We start from the raw sequence: 13,593 nt of genomic DNA, 5'->3' as shown, positions 1-13,593 counted from the left end.
GTTACTGATGTTTCTGAGTTGCTTGCTGCCTCCATCATCATGGCAATGATCACTTCCGTCTGAAACATCACAAAACTACTATCATACTACACGGTGCAACAACGCAGAAGACAGCCATCTTAAGAATTAAGATATTATGAATCTAATGTAATCTCATATATTTATAAGTCAAACTCTATACTGCGCAGTTCATATGCGAATATAAAACTTTAAAGTTGCACAGCGGTTTACAAAGAAACAATGTTCCAGAACAACACAGATTCTTTTACCATTGTCAGGATCCACGTCAATCCTAAATTCAAGTTCTTGGCCCAGCTGGGCCTCTTTGGTGTTTGGATTTCCCGTACTGTGGTCCACGATACGGATCTGCACAGTTGGAGGAACGGAAGTTGTGTTGACAACGATAGTACTACCCCCCGACTGGCTGCTGAAAAGAAATCATGAATAAGGTTCTTAAATCATTATCAAACGTAGTGTGCATTCTGTAATACTTTATTCACGGTGGCTTCAAAAACAGGTGTATTCCAAATGACTTAATGTCTTTGATGTTCCCACCATTTAAAATGTAGCAAAGTTCCACGCTCAGAATAAACAGGCGTGGGCACTTCATTATCCTTCCTCCTCCCATTTTCCTCTACCTCCTACTCCCACATTTCAATAGAAGGAAGATTTTTAATCCTCATAACCAAAATAGGCAAAAGGCTTAATCCATAACACTCACGATTATATAAAACCATTTATAAAACATGTGGGGGGAGGGAGAGGGGGAGGGAGAGGGAGGGGGAGAGAGAGAGAGAACTGTATAGCCTAACGTTACTTACTCTGGTCCTGTCAAAATAAGGCTTGCATTTACTGTCACGTTTCGAGGAAAGCTAGCATTCAGTAAGCATCCGATCTTCACTGAACGATCGCCTCGTCGCTGTATGATTGGGTTTTGTTGTATCACAATTACTGTCGACATAAGGGTCCTGTCAACGTCCAAGAAATAAAACTAAATTAATTAACTATTTCATAATTAGGTACCGTCATATAAAGTGATTATGACAAACTGGACGTACAAAGGAAATAACAAATCCTTTGGAATTTTGAGCGAAATTTTATTCCAACACTAACACAGATTTGGACGTTGCAAATTCCAACTCAGAGTATAAACAATTTTGGATTTGTTTCAATGCCAGATTGCTCTTATATACTTGATAATATATCTGTGTAATAGACTGTACTTCTCAATTATATGCTATCAGAAAGCCTAAATTCTTATGACATAATACATACTGGTTTGTTTCACCAACTGATTTCATAATCATAATCCCACACTGGTTTGATGATCCAGCACCAGATATAGGCATTTTAAGTGTCGTGGTGTATCCTCCATTTCCTTGGCGGCTACATGAATCTGAATGGCCGACGACATATATCCGCCCACTGAATGGTGCGACTGTCCTTAACGTGACATTTATGTACTGTTCAGAACATATAACCATCACTGAAACGCAGAGTCAAACAACCTCAGCACAACAGACGATTTTCTTGCAAATAAAAATATACTGCGTAAAGTGTAGTTTTGTAGGAAAAACGGCAGTAATGTAGGAAAAATATGTATTTCCTTGGTGAAAGACACATAATACTGCAATTTATTCAACCAGGCACAAGACATCCGCCAACTACTTTGTGTAATCGTGGGTACATCCTTTCAATATATTTCCTACTTTTCAGAGCATATACTTTACTTTTAATGCATAAAAAATGAATACTTCTAAACGTTTACCTTTGAAAAATCCATTCCTTAAATATGGCATATTGATAACAGATCAAAAGGAATTCAGAAATGTCCAGTGAAGCAGAAGGATTCTTTTCCTGTAATTATAAGACCTTTCCCTCTATAAAAAATTAAAGAAATGCACTCAACTTACGATCTAGACAGGGCACTCTCTCCATATATATGGCCCCTGCAAGAGGCCTCAGCGCACGAGGTCCAACACTCACAGTATCATCACCGTGAAGCCAGCAGACAGACACGCCATTCTGACGAGCTGTGCCAGGCACATACGTCAAGCCCCGACAGATAAACTTAGTTTCATTCACACACTTATCATGGCACTGCAAATTGACAAATTCCACTTTTACACAGAATCACCTTCTCTTCCGAAACACAACTACTACGAAAATCGTGGCAGCAACAGGGCGCGAATTTATAAATTCAATGAAAAATCGCAGAAAAATGAATGCGTACACACAGTAAAAGTGTCCTTTCCTTTCTCATCAGTTTAACACGTATTAATCTCACCAGAAACACACATTTTTATGCAGCGGCTCTACCCAAGTAATCTGAATGGTCAACATTTCTAACAGCGTATAAAATATTTCACATGGAAGTCTAAGGTTTAAAGTATGCAACGTTAAGTCATTCATCGCCCCGATGAAGGAGGCAGCAAGCAGATCTGAAATGTCGGTAAACTTCCGCTAGACTAAATGACGCAACAACCCAGAAGACAGCCATCTTAATCTGAGTCACACTAACGTCACTGATCCTAACGTTAGCAATGCTGTCTGGACTTGCAAGCAGATTTCATAGGAACATATTACTTTAATCTTTAAGACAGGAGATGGAGACAGGACATTCCACCTACAAGTCCACATGACATAAAAACCCAGAAGACAAACACTGACAACTAAATAATATCCAGAAATGTAGAGTCCTAAAACGGTTGTTTGACAAAATTCCTACCTCAAGCGATCGCATCGAGTTTACTTTCATCGGCTCGTTCAAAGAAACAGTGCTGAAGAACACAGACTCGACTCATCTCATTTCTACAATCTGAAATCTACGTACCGTGTCTTGACTTAAATTTGTAAACTCCAGGTCTCTGTAGTTGATAGTTCTGTTTGGGTATTCTTCAAACGAACATGTCTGACTTGGTGGTGCTTAAAATCAAAAGAAAACATTTAACAAATCAATTAGCAGACATTACAGTATTTAAACATGTACTAACCACGTGCAAACACGCCCACAGAAAGAGACAGTGTACATTAACACAAAAAGTTGATATTCTGTTAATGGTAACTGCCAATAGAACATTTGTAGCAGCCATTTTAACCAGGTTTATACTAAATTTCCCTGGAACTCTCTGACCTCATCATGAACAATTCGGTTCCAAATGGAGGACACTTCCAGGTTGGAACGTCCGACTGATTTGTGATGCATGAATGAATGTCACATGAGCAGCTTCTTTAAACATTCTGCACGTGTTTCTCGTTTGTGTTTGTACGACCTTGGCCTACTTCCACTGAATGCAGTGCCCTTCCTCATAAGCACACTTAGCTAACCTGCAGTTTCTCAGTCAGGCCCTACTTTAAGTTGTTAATGTGTTTTAATATGCATACAACAAATGTTTCTTTGTTATAACAACTATCACATTTGAAAGGAATGGTATAAATGCACTGCCTCATAACGTCCACATAATCTAAGTGTGTTTCTTTGTTTCAGATTTAAAATTCAATGAAAGATATACTTCAATCAACTGACGTTCCTCCCACTAATTGGGGGGCAAACAATTCCACCAGTTCCAAAAGCATTTGGTCAAACAAAGAATAGAAAAAAAGACTGATAATTTGTTTTCTGATTCACTGCGAATCTGTCTCTCAGTTAAATACAACTAGAAAATTCAACAGCTGGCTTGATCAGCAAAGCAAGTTTACAAAGACCACTTACGAGAATCAACGCACTGGTTCTCCAAATATTCCATGCCCCAAGGTGTCGCCCTGTAGGAGTCACTTCTCGTCTGTCTGTCCTGGTTACTCAGAACGCATCTTTTTGCGGCGTACGTGAACTCAGCCGAACGACATACGAAGCGATTTTCCTGCAGACATCGCAGCATGCACTCTTCTCTGGTGTCACTTATGTACGTCACGACGTCAAATCCAACCAACTCGTAGTTTGGTACTCTCTCAAAAATCCATCCCTTCGAACTGCACTTTGTAGGCACTACAAATGAAAATAAAATACAATGCTGAAGACGCCCCCTCCGCAGCACCACGACATGAAGATGCACAGGACAGCAGAAGGAAAGTTCCACGAATTCTTAACATCAGCACAAGATTGAGGTCAGAAACCACATTCACAACCTCACTACTTTAGACCTTGGGAAAGTGCTCTTGATGGGTGGGTGGGCCAAAAGGAATGTGGAAATGGTACTGAAGAGGAAAATCCGGGTTCCTCCTGGGAATCTGATTTCATAGGCAAGACACACGTACCTCCAGCGGGCAAGCACGTCCTTTCAAAGTAGTTGGTTTCGTTTAAGTGCGGACTGTAATGATAACCATAGTCGCTGCTAACAGTTGTCGCTGTTCCGTATGAACTGGACACTCGATAGCACGTGGAAGATGTATAATCCACCAGAAATCCATCACAGTCTGCAGAATTCTTACACCTGTCACAGAGAAGTTCAAATGAATTGCCGACAGAGTCTGTATTTACCGTGCATCACCATTTAATCACAAACAGTGATACACACTATATAGACATGACATAAGACATGTAACCTAAATTTGTATTTGAAACATTAATTGATATGATGTATCTATAAAGAAATACACTGCAACTGACTTAAGTCTTTATGTAATACACAGTCTGGAATATGGTCCAACAACTTACACTGTGGACCTCAAACACCAAATTTAATAAAATTCATTGCATTATTTAAAAGTTTAAATGAACATCATGTCCCATTTATGGCAGTAGTTATCAAGGTTTTAAGATCAGAGCCCACATTTACTCTTAACAAACAGGCTGCAAAGTCATAAATGATGCCAATTTATTGAAACTTCTTGGTAATTTATTAAAACCCACTATCAGAAGAAGATTCACATATTACTCAATAATTTTCTTTAAGAAGTTGGAATTTTTATTAACTACATTCTTCAAATTGAGAACTTGGGAACATTTTTTTATCATAGAGGCTAATACAACAACACAAAAATTGATGTGGGACTACCAAAACATGTTTGCAGGCTGCATGTTGAGAACCTAACCTGCAATAAGGCATTCACTTTGTGCACTCCACATACAAAGTTAAGGTACAGAAGGGAACATAACCTAAAACAAGGGACCTTCAAGTTATATTCATGAAGTATAAACACTAACCACTATTTTAACACAGTGTTCTCCGTAAATGAGAAATAGATGTCAGTTCTGTACTCTTCAATCTTAATATAATTATCCTTTGATCATGTGATCAAAGGATCCTTTACTGGTAATTTGTTTATACGATCTTGCCAATATAAAACATAACCCACACTTATCAGTAAACCTTGGACATAACACAATTTAATTATATTATTACATTATATACCATTTTCACACTAATAATAATGCAGCCGGTATCAAGATACTTTATACAGCGATCAAAAAGCGAAATGTCTCAACCACGCGTAGAGGACACCACAATTTTTATGACACTCCACAAATACACATCTTAACTCTATCAGTTATGACCACACTACCCAAACTGGTCTTACCGTTTGTAGCATTCTCCAGTTACTACATGACCTTGGCTTGCATATAATGGAAGTAAATAATCTTGACCCTGACTGTATCCCGATACTTTTACAAAGGTATCTGTTCCATTGCAATGGTAATGTTGTGCTGCAACAAACATACGTTAATGTACCCTTACAGTTCCTGTAACGGAATAACCAATTTCATTCAATTACGTGTCACAAAAATCTGAAGTGGCAATGTCACGGTCACACAGAAACTTACTCACCTAATACTTGGTGGAGCAAATGGCAAGTGAACAGAATTAATGTGTAATGATGAAATGAAGTGTCATGTGATGTACTGAAGAGATACATTGCAGATAACTGAAACGGCAAAACAGCAATACATGTAAAATACGACACAAAAATACATATTGGTAGAAATTAGAAGAGCAGTTTTAAATTGTTAGGATAAAACAAAAAATTAAAGCACTGTACTACCAACCAATTCTGATGATGGTACTGCTTTTTTACAATTAGTACTATTGGATTTTGGTATTTGTCCAGCATCTAGTATTTTGAAAATAGCACAGTGTTTCAGAAATTGGAATGATTGGGGCAAGCTTTTTCTATCAGACTTGGCTGAGTTCACAGTCTCCACCTTTTAACCTGAGGACAGAAACAGATCCAGTTTCTGAAATGTTACATTCTTTTCAGGATACCAGGCGATGGACAAGGCCCACAAACACAGTGATTCCAAGTGCGCCACCAGTAAATTTCCCCCGCCAGAGGGCAGAGGGAGGAGGACAGAAATTCCTGAAGAGACCATACGGCAAAATCTTCTTGAGCAACTAAAAGTCTCTGAGGTACAGGTACAAAAAAAATTAATATTAAAGACGCTACATACGCAGACCAAAGGTCACAGTAATATGCAGCAAATGGCACATCAGTACAGTCACCCTCAAAACACTGCAACAGCGTAGCACCCAATGTGCTTACAGAGTTGAAAATATTGCGACAAAAGGTGAATACAAAAGACACGGTTAGATTTTAATAAAACTGGCGTAGCAGTGACGTTCACTTACAGTTCATCTGAGAACATCTGTACAGCATACAAAATTATAAGTTCGAAATCATACACCATTACTCATTTGGAGAAATCAAGAGTCATTACATGACATAGGGCACAAAGAAAGAAATATTTTGCTACCTAGTGCACCTAAAAGTAGGTCTTTGGGCCTATCATGCGGTTGGCACATCCACAAGAGATTATCCAATTATATTTAAAAACCATTTAAAACAGGGGTGTCAGTCATCCATAAGGGCAATGAAGCAGTTATGCTGGTACTAATGTAGACCACGTTTTGCTGCAATGGCTCACGATGGCTTAACAAGTATAAAAATACCTGCAACAAGATCCCCATATTTTCAATTTACTTTCTGAATGGAAATTTATTTACAATGCACATTCAAATGTCAGATCACAATACAATGTTTTGAAACAAATTATAATTGTACACAACACGGATGAGAAACACTTGAGAAATAGATCATTTATTTAAATAAAAAGTTTTTTTGGATGTTATCCATCGTCTAATAAAATAATAAAATTGAACAACGTTTCGGAGATGAGTGTTTTATAAATAAACAAATATATTAATTTAATAATAATCTTAAGTATTTAAACAAAAGTAAAAATGATTGATTAATTTACATACTGTACAGCATTTCAACAGCTGCTAACATTTCACTGAAAAAAAAAACACCTGCCCACATGCCTACGCCCACATGTGAAGTGGGACACAACAAACTGACAATAAAACGCTTCAGAGCACAGAAATACATTCAGACTGCCAGAAGCGACTCCTCCACTTTTCCTTTCATTCCGTGTGAGTGAGTGAGTGGAGGTCATGAGACCTTGAAACAGTTCACATGTGTCTGGACGTTGGTAACCAGGTCAAATGAAATGGGAAGTAACATTCACGTGCTAAATTACTTCCCATCAGAGAGAGAGAGAGAGAGAGAGAAGAGGGTATTATGATTCACACAATCAGTCCCTTAATTAGAGTCTCGTCTTGCTACACTGCACCTGTATTTCATTTCTTTCCTTAAGACGCACAACTAATTACTCCCAATCGCGTATTTCCACCACCACATCCAAACTTCAGAAAAGTCAACATCCTTCCTGCATTAGGCCTTAATACCTGTTGCATCTGAAGCTGACATAAGCTACTTATTGGCACATTCTCTTTATAAAATTTATTAAATCAAAAAAATCCTGAGACAAAGTCACTTGCCACTGCATACATTTAACCCTTTAAAGCCCGGTGGTAACTACGTATATAATACCACGTGCTCTAATGTTAAATTAATCTGTATTTACTTGTTTTGTGTGATTTTCAGAATAAACAGTGATTATTTCCTTAAACAGCATAAAGCAACTAAGTTAATAGTAACATTCTGCATGCTTTATCAATTACCTTTGCTTTTTGCAACATACAAAATAATTCAGTGCACAAATTTTAGAATTCTATGTTGTAAATGATATGACTGACTTAAAACAAAAATACTGCATCAAAATAACTCATGTACTCAAAAGGCTTATGAAAACTGCTCCACTAATTAAAAACTTATTGGTCAGGATATCAATTATTTTATTTTATTTAACAGGCTAGCAGCTCACGTCCGTGTATGTACGCAGCCTTACAGACCAGCTGACCTTAGGTCTCCTTAATAACTAAAACACTATCACTTAAGCAAACCATCGCTAACAAACATGTTAAAACTGACTAAGGACACCATTCACTTTAAATACGCACCACAAGTCGAGAAAGATGCATGAAAAAAGGAGACAAAACAATCACAGGCCATGCATGAGGACTGTTCAGTTAATTAGGTGGTAGCGTCTGTTTTATTTTTCTGGTGGGATACTTCTACAACAAAATGTTAAATCAAATTTCCAAAGTCCAGTCCTTATATATTATTACCATAAAATGCAGGAATCATGGATTCCAATATTAATGACACCAACATTATAACTACGAAACTTTAAGTCCATTAACAACACATAAATGCTACAACACTTTTCTTTTACAAAATTATTATCACAGAATATTTATGAATACCGGTGATACTTCCTACAATTGCACATAAATATGTCAAATGATTGTTTACCTGAGTGGCTGAATGTTACTTTCTTTCGATTGTTCAGACTCCTTTCTTTTAAGAGAGATAGGGTCCCAGTGAAGAATGCCCCATCTCGGAAGCTTTCCATCCAGAGCCCCCCCCCCCTTTCCTCGCCCCACCCCATCACTGCACTTACAACGTACCTCCTCAGTCAGGCGTTTTGCACTCATGCAATAGCAGAATGACGAGGCTGCAACCGAAAGAATCTTTTTTTTCAGATTCTGGGTCATCGTAATGTTGAAATAGGAACATGTTCCGTGAATGACTCATCATCTCATCTATTTATATAATTTTCCCACCTATGTACAAGTGTATATACTGACAAAATACCTAAACTATGTACATATTACAGTTAATATTTAAAGTGAGGCCCCACTCCAAGTGCTGTAAATGTCAAACCACCACTGAGTTAATTTGTAAAAAATTAGTATCATAAACCAGGACCAGAAGTTCCAAAAGCAAAGCACTAATTAAAATTCACTTTTGAACAGAACTTCTGCAGTCCATCCAGGCAAATGTGACAGTAGTACCTCACATTACGCACTGACAACTTCCTTCTGCTAACTTTCCAATTCATTATATATTCATCACAGATCATTCAACACTATACAGTCTCGGCTACCAACATCATCGTTATACAAATCACAAACAAATGAAATTCATGAATCAGTAGGAAAACTTTAAAATTTCTTCTCCGATGTATTTTAAAGAAAAAACATGGAAGAAAAATATTTTATGTTGTACACGTTCTAAAATTGTTAAATCAACATTAAGACCATTAATTAAATAAGAGCGAACAAAATTAATTTAATTTATATGGAACACACTGTATCATCCAAAATATTTTATGGTAGGAACTCTACTGCAAGTACAGCACTTTCCAAAATGTGGGTCACCATAAAAATAAGTGAAGTTTGTTATTTTTTCAATGTTCTTCAAAACACATTTCTAAATAAGATTAATATATTTTGCAGTAGAACAGAACTCTTAATCCAACAGAAGGGTCTGTGACCTAGCCTCTGAGTACAACATAGAAGAATCAAATATTCTAAAAGATAGTCACCTCATTTTGAAAGAAAGTTAAATCTACTTAAGAATATAATGGTAAAATACTGTTCTTAAATGCAACAACTAGCACTGAATGTCAAAGAAAGACCATTCCTTAGAAGACAATGACGTATTGAATTTGTCCTGAATTCTTTGTAAACTGTAACCTACAAACTTCTCAGCTGTCACATAAGCAGGAAATGACCTCATAAGAAGCAGCAACAAGATAAAGGGAAAACCTTTTGTTACACGAATCATTAAAGCAGAGTCACGTAACAAATGAGAACAAACGTACACGCAACCAGATTTACGGAATATACAAAGTGCTCCTATTATGCTTCTTCTTCTGTAGTAAATCACTGATGTGAATAACACGTTGAAAGATTGTAATTTTAATGTGTTTTGTTAAAACATTACATAATCACACGGAGACTAGTTTCTAATGACAAAACACACGTTCCATTAAGTCACACTATTGCCCATATGGAACCCAAACCAAACTTAACAGAAGAGTCTTCACGCATTTCAAAATAATGTAGCAAAAATGAAATGAAAACGTATAAAAATTTTGCAACTGGTGTTTGTAACGGTTATGAATTACCTACTTGACCATACAGAGAGTGTAATTTCTTGGTGATAAAGTGTACAAGGTCAACCGCAGTCACCTACTTGTCTGAAAAGTCACATTTATATGAAGTTAAAATACTGGCTGGCTGCCACATACAAAAACTGACCCAAGGTCAAATAGAATTAAGGGCTGCTAATCTGACAAGGGTGCCGTGGTTCCCCTGATGGCATTCATAAATCAATGGGGAGAGAAAAGAATTCACAGAAGCAAGTATGGAAAACAGTAAAAGAAATTTGAAACCACGTGTAAAAAATAAAAGAACACATACAAAGGAAAATAATACAAAATACTAACCTTGAGCTTTTTGATGATTCTGTAGAAATAACTTAATCACTCGCACGCGAGGCCATCACATTCACTAAAACAATCTGTTGAGTATCCTGCTCCAATCACTCACGTGTTCCTCCATGTCAGTAATACGCCCTCACCTCAGAGATATTCAGTGATAACTGTGTGTGTGGACACACAGTTACACACACAAGTAGCGAAAGTTGTTTACTGATATGGTGTTGTTAGTCATTAGCATGTCCCCTCTCAGAGTGACACACACTCACTCACTCACTCACCTCCACTTTTAGTATCACATCTTCTCACATTATGCCTAGTACAGTCTCTGCAACAAATCAAACAGAGAGTAAAAAGTAGCAGCATTAGTATTAATGACTATTATAATGATCATGTTTTTACTATTATTACGATATAGTAACAGCAACACTGACATCTACAAAATGAAGACATTAAACAACGAAATGTTAGAAAACTATTTCACACTGGTATAAGGGATTCAGATTTAAATAATGTAGCAAATGTACTTATCGCTACACCTACTAATAAATTAATATTATAGAACCTGCACAAGAATAATTAACATTATTTGATTTTCATTATACAGTATCTATAACAAACTGCAGTAACTAACTTCACAGTTACTGTATCTTTATTATTATAATACCTGCCATAATAAATATATTTTCGATGAGAAGGAATAAATACCAAAAATGTATATAAATACACAAATAATAACACAACAACACTTTCAGTGACAAAGATAAAATCTACAAAGAAGTCATGCATGTTTCCAAACACAGAATATATACTCTTTTTCAATAGAATTTTCTGAAGAATAATGTACAAATACAGATGGTTCAAATGATCCATTTCCTACATTCTTACTGCCTTCCAACACTTCCCTTTACACATCACATGACTATTGCTCAAACACAGTATAATTGCTTTTTTTCCAAACCACATTAACTTAAATTAATTCATAAACATATTAAGCTTTCACAAGAACACTAGCCTGCACAACAACTTGCAAATTCTACATTACACAACACCTGCTACTTCCTTCATCACACCAACACTCAACACAAAAATTGCCTCCTTCACAGAAAGAAATAACCCTGATTGGACAAAAAAAATATTCTAATTTGACCAAAATAAAAACAAAAGCCTGGCTGCCTACCTGCATATTTACTGAAGTGTCTACAAGAACGGGTCTTGACTGTACTTAGTAGTCATTCTAAATGCAAGTGTATTGTACTGCATAACAACTGAAGGTCATGTGGGAGGGGAAAGGGGAAATGGAGGAGCAGAGGGGAGGGAAGTATTAAGTAATCCTAGGAGAGTCACACAGTGTTTTAAGGTATTCCCTGCAGGTGTTCTGAAAAAAATACTGTGCCACATGCATGATTAATGCTTTCACTACAGGCGTTATACCACACAGAATAAATCTACAGGCAACAGGAAAGTTCACTTACATCTAGACAAAACAAATGAACCAACCGATGCTAGAATCTATCAGCATTCATGTACACAACAAAAGGTACTTTACATTCCTTAGAACTGTTACTGATAGCTAATCACAGGCCAAAGTTGTGTAAAGGATGTCTGAGCAGCAGAAAATGTTTGATAAAAACACGAAACCAGGAGAAAGTTGGCGGACGTGAAAACAATTGAATTATCACAATAAACACTTAGCACTTACCCTTGAAACAAATGAAATACTGTTCTGTGAGCAATGTTTTGTGTGTTCTCTGCACAAAGTGAATGCATAATGAAGAGGTAATCTCTGTTCATCTGTCTGTCCACCTACATATTCCATCTCTGAAAATACTTGACAGATTTCGATGACATTTATTTTGGTTCCTGATTCATCCAGCTGAAATCGAACCACTGATTTTCTCAGAAATGTTTCAGTATGCAGGACATAAGATCTACAATGTTGAGTATAAATATTTTGTTTCGTATGACGAATATTTAATAAAGTGCAAGGAAGAGTAATTTGTGACATCACAAACAATTTTCAACAGAACATTTGTACCTGCAACAGAGCGCAAATAAATCGTTGGTGTTGGTTTGTTTTTTCTCGTTGTTGAAGGAAGTAAACAGTTACTTATCTGCGCACTAAATAATTTTTACAATTTAAAAGTTTTACTGAAACGATAATGAAAGCTTGTGTGGGATTCAAAACGCATACTTCCACTGTAGATCTTGTCATATGAAATGTGACAGAATGTGACAATTAAAACTAAAACAGAGACATATTTTCATACCTGTGTTGTTATAATGCCAGTGAGAATACACTCTATGGCCACCTGTCAACAGCCAGAGATATTTGTAGAAAAAGCATTCCTTTTCTAAATTTAACATCAAGTCAGATGGCAATATCCAGAAATAAAGTTAAAGGTGTCTAAATGGAATCTTCACACTGTGAAAATACAAGATTAGAAGCAAAGAAGGTCAATTAGAAGACTGCAAATTAATACACAACTATTTTAACATCTACTACAGCCTCACTTCCAATCTTGTGAATTTTACTTTGTAGTGAACTTAAAGCAAAATGTTTACAGTAAAAATCTATGCACTATGGAGGCCTTACAAATTTATGTACCGTTATTCACACAAATATATGGGAAATTAACTTCAAATAGTATCAGAAAATGGATTATAATGATTTGAAACATGTTAAATTCTTGCAAAAAAAACTTATAAATTCTGCTTTAAAATGTGAGAAAAATTTTTTACTAGAAAGTATTAAATCATGAGAGTACTTACCTGCATAATACTTTTCACTCTTCTGCAAAACTAATTGTATGCCAGCTGTCGAGTTTCTGCAAAGCTGAACGAGGGGCACATTCCAGAACTCCGACAGCACTGTCATTTTACTGTTGTTTAAACCTAACCTTTAATTCCTATTGCTCCTGAACTATTTTAGTCTGAGACTTTCTTGATGTTAAAAAAAAATCAAAAAC

At 36.4% G+C, this 13,593-nt stretch overlaps 1 protein-coding gene across 8 annotated transcripts in view; it reads right to left on the bottom strand.

Moving 5' to 3' along the window:
* The window catches only part of LOC110827621 (uncharacterized), a 16,733-nt gene extending 3,140 nt beyond the window's left edge, over positions 1-13,593 (bottom strand). The window contains exons 1-12 of one of the 8 annotated variants that reach the window (XM_087359465.1): positions 13,397-13,593; positions 12,895-13,049; positions 10,634-10,952; positions 5,766-5,862; positions 5,518-5,644; positions 4,255-4,430; positions 3,713-3,985; positions 2,834-2,925; positions 1,914-2,100; positions 1,276-1,486; positions 822-968; positions 270-427 (exon numbers count right to left, since the gene is read on the bottom strand). In XM_087359465.1, the coding sequence (XP_087215591.1) occupies positions 270-427; positions 822-968; positions 1,276-1,486; positions 1,914-2,100; positions 2,834-2,925; positions 3,713-3,985; positions 4,255-4,430; positions 5,518-5,644; positions 5,766-5,853 (1,459 nt within the window). In that variant the 5' untranslated portion in view covers positions 5,854-5,862; positions 10,634-10,952; positions 12,895-13,049; positions 13,397-13,593. Of the gene's footprint in view, positions 1-269; positions 428-821; positions 969-1,275; positions 1,487-1,913; positions 2,101-2,833; positions 2,926-3,712; positions 3,986-4,254; positions 4,431-5,517; positions 5,645-5,765; positions 5,863-8,652; positions 8,676-10,633; positions 10,953-11,504; positions 11,652-11,804 lie in introns of those variants that run through there. The other 7 variants (XM_022059493.2, XM_087359464.1, XM_022059746.2 and 4 more) reach the window with 7 other exon arrangements.

This window comes from Zootermopsis nevadensis, unplaced genomic scaffold, assembly GCF_977971745.1.
Source record: "Zootermopsis nevadensis isolate Lab colony 2312 unplaced genomic scaffold, Znev_1.0 Znev_ptg000031l, whole genome shotgun sequence".
Lineage (NCBI taxonomy): Eukaryota > Metazoa > Arthropoda > Insecta > Blattodea > Termopsidae > Zootermopsis > Zootermopsis nevadensis.
This window is presented reverse-complemented; position numbering and strand designations above follow the sequence as displayed.